The sequence below is a fragment of the Lagopus muta genome, chromosome Z (genome assembly GCF_023343835.1).
Source record: "Lagopus muta isolate bLagMut1 chromosome Z, bLagMut1 primary, whole genome shotgun sequence".
NCBI classification, from domain to species: Eukaryota; Metazoa; Chordata; class Aves; order Galliformes; family Phasianidae; genus Lagopus; species Lagopus muta.
The window spans coordinates 22,872,264-22,887,031 of NC_064472.1; the positions used below are offsets into that span (position 1 = coordinate 22,872,264).

At 45.0% G+C, this 14,768-nt stretch overlaps 1 protein-coding gene across 2 annotated transcripts in view; it reads left to right on the forward strand.

Moving 5' to 3' along the window:
* Positions 1–520: 520 nt before the first annotated feature.
* The window catches only part of SERINC5 (serine incorporator 5), a 43,812-nt gene continuing 29,564 nt past the window's right edge, over positions 521–14,768 (forward strand). The window contains exon 1 of one of the 2 annotated variants that reach the window (XM_048931205.1): positions 521–691. In XM_048931205.1, coding sequence (XP_048787162.1) covers positions 665–691 — 27 coding nt within the window. In that variant the 5' untranslated portion in view covers positions 521–664. Of the gene's footprint in view, positions 692–14,584; positions 14,710–14,768 lie in introns of those variants that run through there. The other variant, XM_048931206.1, reaches the window with a different exon arrangement.

Genomic DNA, 14,768 nt, shown 5'->3' on the forward strand with positions numbered 1-14,768 from the left:
GAGGAGACAAGGTACAAAAGCTGCAATGTTGTTTCCGTAGGTGCTCTCCTGTCGGCAGGATGGCCGGCATTGCAATCGCGAATTAGAGTTTCTTCACCAGAGATCCCGTCTCCTAAAAATTATCTATCTCACACGTTTGTGACACACGCACTGGAACGCTCCGGCGGAGCGTGGTTTTGTCATCCGTTTCACGTGGGCTGAACGCGCACTGTCAGCGTGCCGGCCCCGCACCTGCCGCAGGGGCTGCCCGTGCCCTCACACCGCCTCGGCCCGTCGGGGTGAGCGGGGCGCGGGGCCGCACTGCCGCCGGGCCTCGGGGCAAGCAGCGCCGAAGGAGCGGCCCGCGGGGAGCCGCGGCACACCCGTGCGGGCGCGGAACGCGTAGCGCCGCGAGCAGGCCTCGCTCCCGCCGAAGAACGACGCGACGCGGCGCGACGCGCCCCGCAGAGCCCTCGCCCCAGCGCCGTCCGCGGGGGCCGCGCTCCCTGACGACAGCGGAAGCCGCGCGGCGGGGCCGGGCCGAGGGCTGCGGGCAGAGGCGGTGCGGCTCCGCCCGTCCGCGGCGGTACCCTGCGCGGCCCGGCCCAGCCCGCATGGGGCGGCCGCCTCGCACCGCGCCGTTGTGAGAGAGCGAGCGAGCGAGGCGGTCAGACGCGCCGCCGGCATGTCCGCGCCCTGCTGCGCCGGCCAGGTAGGGCTCGGGGCGCCGGGAAGGCGTCCTGCGCGGGCCTGCCGCGACGGCGCAGCGGAGGGCAGGAGCGCGCCGTGTGTCCCTGCCCGCGGCCGGAGGAGCCCGGCCCGGCTCGCTGAGGACACCTGACTCCCTGTGCTGCCTCTTTATAACAGCTCTGTGCTTTCGTAGCTGGGAAAGCCGCGTATTGCAGCGTCCTGTACGTTCCGGGAGGACGGGGCAGCTCCGGCGCGGCTGTCGGAACGGGTCGCCGCTGCAGCAGCTGTGCCGCGGGCGGCCCGGAGCGGAGCGGGGAAGCGCTCCGCGGGCGCTGCCCGAGTGCGCACGGGGGGAGTCTGGGTGCTGTCCCGTCCCGCGGCACTGCTCGGAAAGGGCTCGGCAGGTGCCGGCGCAGTGGGAGCTACCGGGCTGCTGCCTTCGGCATCGGAGGGGTCCTGAAGCCGGGTGCCCCGGTTTGCCCGCCTGCGGCGTTCTGATGGGCGAAGAATGGCGGAATGGGACGGGAAGGGGTGTGCGAGGCCGCGTCCAGATCTGCTGCAGGGCAGGGAAGGACGGCAGTTGTGCCCCTTGTCTTTAGGCTGCTGTTCGACGGAATCACCCCTCCGCCGCGTTATTCTTCGCTTAATTTTCCCAGACCTTCACTTCTGCCGCAGTAGCCCGTTACTACTCGTCCTGAGAGCAGCAGGCTAATTCTGTTGGTTTACAACAGCCTTTTACATATTCAAGCACCGTAAGGCCCGAATTCTGTTGTTATTGCCCCACTGGCGGCTGCCCACCCTCAGCTTCTGATTATTTTCCTGCTTTTGTGTCAGCCCTCTGGCTGTGATTCTGTGGTTCTGCTCTGTGAGAACTGACTAGAGAGGTTTGGTGCTCTTATGAGCTGAACTCCAGTTGGTGGCAGCAGCTTGAGAGCCCAGTCTAGATCTGGTCCTGTGGCTGTTCCAGTGTTCAGCAGGCTGCAGGACTGTTCAGTTTGCCTCCGCACATCTGCTGTTCTCCAAACGGAATGCTGCCCTGTGCCACACCAAGATTCCTGCGTGTTTGCAGGAGCTGTGTTTGGTAATGCTCCCCTTGAAGAATGGGCTCCTGGGCTGCTGCCTCACCTGCATTTTAACAGCACATGTATCAAGTTTTTGCCCTGCTTGGTCTCTTTCATGGAATGAAGGGAACAAAGTGCTGGTACTAGATACTGTTAGGTGGTTGCTTGCCTATTCATGCCTTCCTGTCTTTTTTGGTGTAACTCCTGGAGGAATAGCTTAAAACAGAAAAGGACAAAAGCATTTCAAGGCTCATATGTTGAATGGCTTGCTTTAGCATAACTGAACTTCGAAGAATTCTTAAAACCACTCTTAATATCCTATTTAGTAATATCTTCTAGTGTAGTGTGTTTTATTGACACTGATGTGTCACTTCAGAGTCTGGAAAGAAACTGAACTCCTTCATGATTTTGGAGCCTAAGCAAAAACCCTAAAGTGGATGCAGTCATAGTGCCAAAATTATGCAATACCCTAGGGAAATGTATTCTGCTGGATGAAACTTTTTTTTTTTTTTTTTTTTTTTTTGTGAGACTTATCTGTGCTAAGTACGGCATGTTGCTGGATTTACAACAGCAAACTTAGTGTGGATAACCTTTCTACAGATTAAGATGATAAATGATATAAAACATGTTTCAGTAATGTGCACTGTAACTTTTTTTAAAGGGAAAATGGTCTTTGAGTTCATAGCTAAATTAACTCCAACCTTGATGGAGAGGGGGATGTTGGTGCAGTGTAAATAATACATAAAAATAGAAGGGATAGAAATTCCTCTTTCTTGACCCAACTTCTTTGGGCATTTTAAGAATACTGTTAATCATGCTGGAAAATCAGAATGGAATTTGTCTTCTCCTTTTGTATTCTCCAAAATGTAACCCTAACTACAGAAACAGTAATGAAGTGCTTGAGGAAAGATGGGACCTTATGCAATAGGTTCTGAAAAACAGCCTTTATGTTGATCTCTCCTTCCTGTATACAAAATACTAGTTTGATGGGTTTGATACCCCATGTATTTGTTCTTTTCAGTGGTTTGGGTTTTTTCCTGTTGTTGTTAGGAAGTGTTTTGGCCCTGCACTCTCTGCTGAGCTGTGTTTCTGTGGTTCTGCTCTGGAGAACTGACTAGAGAGGTTTGGTGTTCTCCGTGTGAGCTGGAAAGTGCAAATATCACATGTTACTGTCTGTAGGCAATACCAAAATACTGTTGTGAGTTACTATCACTTGGCCATCAATTTTCTCCATTCAGAGTGCCAGCAAACTCTTTTAATATGAAGCAGACAATGAGTTATCAGTTCTTTTGGGTCTGGACCAAACTGTACTCAGTGTCTAGCTGATTATGCCTGTCTGAATAAGCTTATTCAGGTTTCCCAGCCCAAATTCCTGTTGTTAAAGCATACAGTGGCTAGCTGCCAAACTTTAGTGTACTTCGGTTATGCTGATTTTGCACTAAAAATTATTTTAAATAATCTTAATTAACATGGCTGTGTGACTTGCATCCTTGCCAAACAGACCATGGGAACTTGCTCTCAAGGAGCTTGGCCATTGACAAACTTCAGTTTCAGCAGCTGTTTTGTCACACAACATGCAAACTGACTTTTGCAGAAAATGGCAATCTTTAGGTGTTCCTGCTCTAATGGGCTTGCTGGTGTTTTTTATTCTGCAGGTATTTCTTTGGTAGACCCATTTTCAGGATGCAGCAAGAATACAGTCTAGCTTGGACCTCCACAATGCTTTTGATTACATAAAAACATCTGCTTAAATTGACAGGAAACAGGATTTTACATTTGGCTTTTCTTCAGTAGTTATTCTCAAGAGAATCAAGTTGAGATCATGGTTAAGAAAAGCAGCTGTTGTGGAAAATCTTTATTACAATGAATAAGTTTTTTTTTGTTTTTTTTTTTTCCCTAAGTTAAATAAATGTAATTTAAATAGTTACTGTTTAGTTTGTAGGGGGCAGTGTGCTGCAGCTGGCTTGCTGAAGAAGATGGATTTTTCAATTAGAATTGGTAGTTATTAAAGCTTATAAAGCGTTCAAAGCTATTTTTGTAGGTCTGTTAAATCTCAAGTGCTGTCTTTAGTGCTATTCAGTACTTGAAATCATATCAAGTAATAAACGTAGTAATATGCACCATAAGTAGAATATGAGATTTTTATTTTATGTCCGGGCCTCTAACTCAGGTTTAAATAAAACAATAAAATGCCATATTCAGATCCAGGGCTTAGACCTTGCTCATACTTGCCTGTGTCAGGGGCCTCTGGGCACCAGAGCACTCCAGAGGGGGACACCAACACTCATGGACAGCTGAGGTCTAGTTTGGGGTACCACAGGTACTCTCATGAAAAGAAGGGCTTTGCTCCTCTTCTTCTCCCTCATTTGTAAAAATGTGGAGGTTTTGCTCTAAGGCAAATGGGTATCCAAACAACAGAATTAACAAAGCCTGCTTTCTTAGGGCTTTGTGTGTGTTGAGATTGGTATCCTACATTGGTTTCCTCTTCTGGTAAATACTGCAGCCTTGTCTTTGTTCAGGGTTGAGACGTCATTTTTCTCTACTAGCCCTTTTACCTATTTTCATGAAAATAGTGAGGAAGTAAAACCTTTGAGACCCATCATCCTCTCGTAGCTGGATAAAATTTGCTGATGGATGCAGAAGTGAATGGGAAGAGAGCTGACAACAACCAAAAGACAGTGAGGTTGTGTAAGCATTGTATTATTTTGTATTATTTTATATTTGCACTGCTAGCTTAAATTCAAAGTAATCCCTTCCCTGTCAGTGCTTAGAGGCAGACAATACGCTTTCTCATTCCTGCTTCATTTTTTTTTTCTTTCGTCTTTTTCCTCTTGCATCCCACATTGTCAGCTGATTGTGCTGTGCATTTCAAGAAACAGCTTAAACACCCATACTCATACAGCAGGGGAGGGAAGGCTGTGTTAGAACCTTCAAGAGCAGGGCGGTACTTTTCTGTGAAAGGATTTGCATCTGATTGCTGCATTTATTTTATTCACAGGTGTTGTTATTTCAGTGTGGTTTTTTTCATTACTGAGACTGTTGTTGCAATGGATCTACTCAGAGTTGTCAGTGCAAGATGTGCTTGTTTTGGGGAACAACTGAGTGAAAGTCTTGGCTGTAAGTATGGGTGTGAGCTGGAGCTTGATTCTGCTGCCACCCCAGACATGTTCCAGGTTTGCAGATCGGTTGTGTTAAGGTACTTGGGCTTCATGTTGCTTCCTTCTTAAATCTGAGTTAATGGCATTTGGGCTGAGTATGTCCTGACGTATTAAATGTTCCTAGATTTCTAGGATGTGATCGACTGTTCTGACCACTGGCTTTGACCTATGCATTGCTCAGGTCACCCAGGAAACGGATTTCAACACCAGCAATCTGAGCACTTCTGTTTTGAGGGAGGATGTCCTTGAGTTGCTGTGGTGGAAGGACAGTGACATCTCTCATTTGGACTCATTAATCTGAGATAATCTCTGTAATCTTGAGCACATCCTCTGTGTCACTTCTCTGCAGCTGAAGTGCAGGGCTGTCTCCAGGCTGTGCTGTGCTGCAGTGCAAGGCGTGGGGTGGCAGAGCGTGGGGTGGGCAGCTTTTGGGAGCAGTGTTTGTCTCAACAGCAGCGACAGGAGCAAGTCACTGCCTTTCTTCTGAGTCTGACACACCCAGCACTTGCATAACTGGCTAGGACTGGTGCTGTGTGCAGCTTGTGATGGAGCTCCTAGTAATTAGAGGCGGCATCTGCGCAAATATTTAAGCATATGAAAGAGTTCACAGCCTGATTGTGAGAAGCTTTTTGCATTTTTTTCCCAGCAGAACTGACACAAGATGTGTCAATGTGTCATCTCTCAAACCAGGCTTTAGCAGGAACTCTTCCTAACAGTTTCTGAAGAGACTAGCCTCATGTTTGTCTCTTTGTATTGCTGCCACTGGCAAAGCAGTGATTTGGGAGTGCTATTCAAGATACTTCTAAAGTTGTCATTGTGATGGTATTTAAAAATGCTGATCAGAAAGTAGGAGACAGGGAGAGGTGAGCAGGCTCCATTTTGAACATGCCTGGTTAGAAATGGATGTGCAGGTGGTTGTTTTGACTCTGGTATAAACTGGAATGTCTTTAGCAATGTTGTGAGCAATTAGATTGTTTTATTTTTTTTTAATATAAGATATGGTGAGAAATAGTTAATCTTTTGTACAGTTTATTGTCTTTCATCAATTCGTATGAAGTGTTAGAATCTCTTTTTTCCCATTTAAAATCTGAACTCAGTAGCAGAAGTACTTTTCAAAGGCATAGCATTTTTGTGGGACAGCTCAGAGCTGTCCATTTGTTCAGAAGTGGAGCAGTTGTTCCATCTGCATGCTTGTAAATCACCACATGAAGAAATTTCACTTTATCTGCTTCTTCACTCCTGTGAAAAACTGATTTGAGCCTGTAGCTCTTTCTGTGCCCAGTGATGCACCATGTTGTGTCTGTGCTGCCACACGTCTTAGGTACAGGAGATACCATGGAGAAAAAGTGCTTGCTGTATGAAGTGACAGTCTCAGGTTATGTACAGATGATGCCATTGCTGCTAAGTCTTCCATTACCCAGCTGCTCTCTCGGTAGCTCTTTTGCTGTGAGAGGCACTCAGGTTGAGAGTGCAACTCCCATGCCTGTGGCTGTGGAGGAGGTGCTGGGGAGATCCAGAGAGAATCACAGCCATATGCTGCTGGTAGGAAATGTCTTAAGGCCTTTGGATGATAAACTTAAGGTAGGTGGTTTGGGTTCCCTCTTTGGTGAGCAGGGAGAAAAGACCGAGTTTAAGGCCAGGCTGGGTGGGGCCCTGAGAGGCCTGATGGGCAACCCTGGCAACCCTGCCTGTGGCAGCGGGGTGGGACCGGGTGGGCTTTGAATTCCCTTCCAACACAAGCCATTCTGTGCTTTTAAAAGACACATTGAGCTAGGCAGGAAAGCCTCAATGAGAACCAGGGAACTGTTGCAGATAAATATATTCTTTCCTTGTTCTTTTTAATGAGAGATGCAAGTAATGACTCAGAGGATTGGACTGCCCATCTCCTTTGAGATGTTCTATATTAAAATTAATAACTGAGACATAGCTATGCTAGTAGGAGGCTGGGTGATGTGATGTGCTGCGATGCTCGGATCAGACTAAACATTTGCCTTGAATTTTCCATAACCACCAGGAGAAGAGCAGTTGGTCAGTCTTTAATTCAGGAATTTGGCAGCGATGTTATTTGCTAATGTTGAGCTGAGTCACCACTTAGTACCATTTGAGAAGAAAGACAAAAGCAAATCAGTCCAGCCAAGCACTTCACTTCTGCTCTGCCAGCATATGCTAGCAGCTTGCTTGTGCTTTAGCTGTTGGTGTGACTGCCCCAGACACTGCTTCTTCCAATAGGCTTCTTCCAAGGTTCTACTTCTTGTTTTATAGCCTCATGGTGATCCTGCCCCATGGTGCAGGGCGTAAGCCTCCATTTTGCCTCAGCTCAGGGCAAGAAGGCCTCATCAGAAAGCAACATTCTGGCAGGATGTGTATCTGGAGTCAGTTGTAGTTTTGCACAGCTTCCAACATGAGGTGTGCTCCTAAAAATAGGTTCTTAGTTAACTAATGTACTGTTTGACGAATCTCTTGTCTTGAGCCACCTGGTCACTAAAGCAGCAGTGAAAAGACATCTTAGGTGGGCAAAGAAGAAAATAAAGCTTCAGCTTTACAGGGACAAACCAATCACCACATAACCATGCAGCCAGTTGGAGACATTTTTGCAACATGTATGCGTAGCTGCAGAAGGGTTCAGTAATCCCAGCTCCTAAGTTTAGCCTGCTTGGCATTGCACACCTCGTCTTGAAACATAGCATAAAGGTTTGCTTGCTTTTTCACTCTTTCCTGAAGCTGTGCTAGGCTAGTGCTGTTGCTGGTTCAGCCCACTGGGATGCTTCATGCAGCTGTGAGCGCCTGTCGGGGCATTTCTGGCAGACTTTGACATTAACAGATCAGTGATCACATCTGCAAACCCTACAAGCAGGGTAATGCTAGTGGTCAAGTAATCACTGTATGAAGGCTAAGCTGTTGTCAGCCCAACTGAGAAGAAGCTTCAGTGCAGCACGTTCCTCAGCTCTGTGGCATGGTCAGGAATGATTTGAAGAAGTCATTACACAAAGCATTCTGTTAATATATCCTTATAACTGTAGCCACTGAATTGTTGTATAATATGCACAGTGCTTGCTTGCAACACCATAGTAGCCTATAGATGTTATGGATGGTGCTTGTGATGTAGCACTGTGGATGGGGAAGCGTGTTGTGGGAATGTTCTGCTTTAACATGATAAAAATTATAACAGTATTTATTTGAAGAAGTAATTACACAGAATATTCTGTTAATGCATGCTTGCAACACCACGGTAGTCTTTAGATGTAGTGGATGATAACTGTGGTGTAGTATTGTAGATTGTGAGGCTCATGTTGTAAGGCCGGTCTGCTTTAACAAGGCAAGAGAAACAGCAATGGAATGCCTAAAATATGACAGCATAAAGATGTTCTGCTTTGTCTTCCTTACTTGTTTGTGCAGAGGTTTCCCCATTGTCCTTGCATTCCGCCAGCAATGTTTGGGACAAAAGGAGTGTTGGGAGGAAGTAGGCAACCACAAGGACTACCAGTGGAGCACTAGATGACATAAAAGATTGCCAAATAAGCCTATGTCTGTTAGGAAGTCATTGGGGGTGGCAGAATAATTAATTTAATATGAATGTAATGAGTATGTAATACATGTGAAAATGTAACCTATTCACAAACGATCAACTGGTGGAGCATTCTTGTAGTGTTACCTTGAAGCTACCCCAGTGCTGCCAATAAAGAACACTTTGCTTGACAGTAACAAAACATTGCTGTTAAGTTTCTACACATTGATTTTGAATCAATATAGTTAAGCTTGATAGTGTTCTGATGGGTGCCCCCGCCGTCATCTTCTTCAGGTATTAGAAGGAGTGTCTCTGAACCAAAGTGTTAAGGAAGCTTTGCTGAGTCTTTGTCCCAAGGAAATAGGCCTTGCTTGGAATTGATATAGGTTGTGTATCGAATAAATTAATACATAGAAACTTAACAGCAATGTTTTGTCACTGTTAAGTCAGGTGTTCTTTATTAGCAGTGCAGGGAAGCACTGGGGATATTTCCATCATAAGTGCTTAAAGATTACATGATTCAGAGTCCATTATATTTCCAAAGACAGTACATATTCATCAATTTCAGGTGAGACAATTAACATATACATGCCTACCTCAGGTAGTGAATTATGAGGTCTCCGGTCTTCTAGTCAGTGGTCTCTTCTACCTTCTGGCATCCTTTCAGCATCATGACAAACCAACTGACAGTCTTTTACTTCATCCAGTGATCTTCCTCACTTGTCCTCTAGATGAACTTTCTTCATAGACAGATGTTCAGTAGGAGAACGCCTAATTATAATTAATTGATAAGTACCAAAATTGTAACATTTGCTTACTCAGCACTTGGCGTCTGCTTATCCTTGGATAGAGGTAAGTTTGGCAACCTATCTTTTAATATATATTGGGGTATTAATTTGTCTTTTAATGATATATACTGGGGTGTAGAAGATAAGGAGGATAGAGGGGAGTATCTTGATGTCTGCCTGTTGCGTCCCAACCTAATCCCAGAGTGAGACAATTTGGCCTTGTGTGGAGACCCTGGCTTTCATTATTGTGTGTCTTTTGCTGATGGTCTCTTATCAAAACAGAGTAACCTTATAACATGCTTTCTAGTTTATAATACTACATCTGTAGTATTCTCAGCATCTAAAAGCCATCACAGTTTTGCAAGCAAGATTTAATCACGCAATACAGCAGTGCAACAACTGTATTTCTAAAATACACTGCAAAAATATATAGCATTTCTACTTTTTCAAATCAGTTGTTTCTAAAAACAATTTACAAAATACTTTGTGCTCTACTTCTTCAATTCAGCTGGTAGTCACTGAATATGTAACACACTTCTGGGAAACTTCTGCATATGTAACACAAGTAATGTATATAAACTGAAGATGCTTTGTATAAGCGATGTGTGGTTGGAGGATTTCCCCGTGCACCCAGTGCTGCCAGTAAGAATACCTGCTTAATGGTAACAAAGCTTTTGCTGTTAAGTCCCTTCTCGTGGATTTCTTTGATTCAGGAAGCATGATGCTCTGTCAAGATGCTGGGTGGTTGTTCACAGGAAGAGATGGAATGCTGCTAAGTCTTCATTTCTTTAAGAATGTGCTTCTTTTTTTTTTTTTTAACGTGATCTTCTTGGCTTTGATTTTTACAGTTTCTGCTGAAGTCTCCCAAAAGGAAGAGAGTGTTGTTGTGACAAGTTTGGTACTTCCCTGTGGCTTGTATATTCAAAAAATACCGTGGGCTATTTTAGGCAGTGAGCCTGAAACTCCTCATGGATACACACTTTGTTTTAATGGCTACAGAACATATTTTCTACGACCTTCAAGATTTTTTTGGAAACATCTCTGGAACATACCTTCTAAAAATGTCACTGTGTTTACAAATGCAAAAGATAGTACACGTCCACTTCACTTCTTAGTCGTGTGTGTAAATAGCCATGTGTTGGCTCAGCATTACCACCCTCTCTAATTCTGCCATTTCTCAGGTTGGATCAGCTTGGATCTTGCCATGACCAAGGCTTGTGTGCAGAGCAGATGTTCAGAGTGCATTGATGAAGCGTTTGCTGCAGGGAATGAGCAGCTGGTGCATGGCTTGGTAGACCTGCTGCCTTTGCTCCCACCACCACAATGCCTGCTCAGAGGGCCAGAGTGTGTGGGTCACTGGGAATGGTGTGGAGTGCTCCCCTCTGCCTGCCCTCCTGTGTGTGTGCTCGCTCCTCAGATCAAAGGATAAATTGTTTCTGCCTTTGCACAGGCATCCTGTCAGGCAGCTGACGAGGACTGATAAGGCATTTGTTTCTGCCCTCTTTTGTTTTTTAACCATCTAGCTCCTTTGTTTGATTAGCAGCTGCCAGCAGGGGTGTAAGGAGAGAGGCTCAGCAGTGGCTGCGGAGCCAACCTGGCCTGCAGAAGAAATGTCTGTGGAACTGTGCATGAGTATTTTTAACTGAAGAATTTCCCACACTGTTGTCTGCAGCTGCTGCTGCCCGGGTGGCCACATGTCCTTGTGGTAATTGCCTGACTTATGGCAGTCTTTGGACCAGTGAGATTTGAAGCCAGACACCACTGCACGTGTGACAGGCTCCTGCCACAGCAGCAGACTTCCCAGGGCTGCTGCCTTGGGCTCCTTGGAGCTAGGAGCTGGACAAGTCACAGCGCTGTGAGGGAGCAGTGTAGGTATGGACCAGGATTCCTGAGACTTGCCTGCTTACAGAGCTTGTGGATCTTTAGTTATTTAGCTTGTTTCTCATCAGAGAACTGCAAAGTGCCTTTGTCCAGCAAAGCCTGTTTAGGAGCTTTTGTTTAATGAAAAGCTAGATTTGTAAAAGTTCTATGTCATTGCTTATTTGTTTTTTTTCACTGCCCATGTCTTTTTTTTTTTCCTTTTTTTTTCCTTTTTTTTTTTTTTTCCCTTCTTTTTTCTTTTAATACAATGAGAAATTGTGGCTGGCTTTCTGTACTTGTGGGTCCTGGGTCCCTGGAGAGACCCTCACTGCAGTCAGAAGGCAGAACGAAGTGAGATGTCCAATGCCCATAGTAAGGCATGTGGCATCAGACAGTGGTGGTGCAGCTGTGCGCTGCAGCAGCCTTTGAACAGAGAGCTCATTGCAGAGCTGGACTTTGAAGTTTGCCGTCCAAAGATAACATCTTTGAAACCTCTCAGGTCAGTGGCTCACAGCCAGCCAGCATCTCACTCTTTGGGACAGAGGCTGGTCTCATATATTTTTGGATAACACCTATTTCATTGCGGCCCATTCTGGAATGTAGCTAATCATAACCAGAGTTACTCTATTTTTTCTTTTTTAAAAACGTGGGGCTGTGGCTGAACAACCTAACCAGCTTTCTGTGGTTTCCATGACTATTCAGAGTGTCTTGAGGAGTGTCTGAAATAAGATGAATGCACTGCAGTTTTTCACAAATACTGTCAACTTATAGGTTGCATGCTGACTATCAGAAGCTATCATTAAAGTTTCACTAAATAATGAGAAGCAATGTGCTAGTGAACTACATATGCTATTTAAGTATTTGTTGCTTTAAATAGCAGCTCCTGGGACTGGAGGGCTCCCAGGACTGGAATAGCAGACACGTCCCTGGACATGGATGAAGTTTCACTGGCAGAGCTCTGTAGAACTTAAGAAAATGATGTTCCACTCTCACTCCTAAAAATGCCAAAGCTGTGTAACTTTTCCATTCTTCAGTATAGTTTTTAATGGTATGCTGAGTACAGCCAGCAGTTGAAATACTTCCTAGATACTTTGGATCTGGCTGATACAGACTGAAAGAACCTTCAGTATTAATTTTTTTCTTATTTTTTTTTTCATAATTTTGAGGTGGATAGGTTATGTTTTTCAGATATATTTTTGTTTTGAAGTACTTTTTTTTCCCAATTGTTTGCTGAATAAATAGATCACCATAGCATGGTTATTTCTTGAATTTGCAGTTGGTGCAGTAAAAGATAATTTCACTCAGCTGGCATTGTCTTCTCAAAATGTACTTGCCTGATGTGCTTATGCACATTGTGTTTTTAATTAACAACTTTGGTGCCAACATGAGCCCATTCTGCTTATTTCCCACAGCTTAAGTTTCATGTGTTGTTGGGAGGATTTCTGTGCCCCAGCAGTGGCAGTTCTAGAAGCTGCTTGCATGGAGGCTGTGTCTTCCCTGGTGTGAGGCACAGCAGTGAACCCAGAGCAAGGCAGAATGTGTCGTGCTGTCCCCATTTTGCTGTATGAGCCACACAGCTGCTGTGGAGTGAGGCATGGGGATGAGGACAGGAAGTCTGAGCTTGAGTGTTGCAACTGATAATAGTGATGAGGAAATAGCAAGCTGGAAGTCTTTTAAAGACCCTTCTTTTTTGCCATGATCAGATACTCTGATCAACCAGTCTAGGAGCCAGACTGTGGGGTCGCATCAGAGACACATGTCTGCAAACAAACACATGGGACGCAGGAGCACGCAGAACACGTGCAAACACAGGAGCGGCAGGCTCCTGGGTCAGACAGGCTTCGCTGCTGAAGGAGAATGTGTCCTAGGAGGAAGTGTGTTTGTGTGTATGTGTGCCTGGACAACTCAAATGCAGCGTTTGCTGTTTAGAGCATACCCTGATGACAAATAAGTGCATTTTGAAGTCTCTGGCAAGAGCTCATGTCTGCAGCTACTTGCTAGCTAGCAGCGAGATCCTGTGGCCATCTGTGATCCCATGAGAGGGCTGAGGAACTGCAGGGCACGTGTGCCAATGGACGGTACTCTGGGTATTCTTAAGCCCATGACACATCCAGTGCTTGTCCCTGTACTGAGTTCTGGCTGCCAACAGCCCAAAATCAGGAGTGCGGGCAAGTGGGGGTGCTTGGATCTGCAGCAGGACCTGGAAGAGAGGCTCCTTGTGCCTGGGTGCCTGCTGATGTCCAGGAATTCCTGTGGTTGCTTCTGCTGAGAGAAGGACGAGGCTGTATGAAGCTGATGCCTGTTGCAATGAAAGGCCCAGCCAAGGACACTGCTGCCTTATGTACAAAAATAACACATACATTTGTAGTTTTACCTATGACCTCCTAAAGTGGAAGGAAGAGAAGGTGAATCCAGCTGATCTGGAAGTTCATGATACTGTCAAGAGCAGGGAAATAATGAGCCCCAAGTGAAATCCTTCACAGGACTTATTCTGTGCCTTGTCCTCTGCTGAATAAAGAAATTATTCTTTATGCTTTTTGGAAACCCTTAGGTTTTTATCTTGGATGCTCATATAGTTACAGGAAGAAAGGAAATAAAAACATACAATTCCATCTCTCAATGGCATTTAAATACTACAGACAATATTAGCTGAAGTAAGACTTGGTATTTGTCTTGGTATTTGTTTTACTTGTAGCTGTGTTATGCATTCCTTCTAATCTCTTCTTTTTGCAAAGATGAAAATCACTAATTTAATCTTTGCTAAAATGTTTCTGACCAGCTGTGAGTTTGGATTTCTTCTCTGGCTTTCTTCAGTTCTTCTGTATAAGATTATGCCATTACATTTCAGTCTTTCAGCCTTTTTTTTTTTTTTTTTTTGCTTTGTTTGCAGTAAGCAAAGTATTTCAAGGCTTTCTCTACTACAGAGGGTATTTAGAACTGTAAATGTGATTTTTGCTTATTTGTTTTTGTAATTATTACCTGTTTACAAAGTTGTAAGTGCAGCTACCCCAGGGTGTTCCTTAAGCAGCTTTTCTTCACCACCTAGATTTGCTTAAAATCTTCAGTAGCTTACAAATTCCTGTAGCAGAATAATGATTCCATGTGTCTACCAGGAATAAGACTTCTTTTAAGAGGGCAGTGTGGTTCCAGTGAACTGAAAAGCATAGAATCCTTAGAGTTAGAAGCATCCTTTGGAGGTCATCTAGTCCTGCAGTGAGCAGGGACACCTACAGTTACATCAGGTTGTCCAGAGCCTGGTTCAGCCTGACCTTGGATGTCTCTAGGGAAGGGGCTTCCAGCACATCTCTAGGTAATCAGTGCCTCACCACCCTCACAGTAAATGACTTTTTCCTTATATCCAAGCTAAATCTACCCTCTTTAAGTTTGAAATCATTGCCCCTTGGCCTATCACTGCAGACTCTGCTATAGAGTCTGTATAGCTTCTTGTGAAACAAAACCCATCTCCAACTTGTCCTGGCTACAAAATTCATTGTGTTCTACGTGTTAAAAGCAAACAGATTTTGAGTCTGTGCTCTTCTTCTCCAGATTTGTTTCTTGTGTAAGGGGAATTGTGTACTGCAGGAAGTAGAGGCTGACTGTTGCAGTGCCTGTTCTGCTTGGTGGAATGTGACAAGACTGTGATCTGTGCACAGACAGCAGAGAGTAAGGCGAAGAAATCAGGAGCTGTTCTTTCTCGCCCCCATCCTTTGTATGTGGGAAAGCTAGA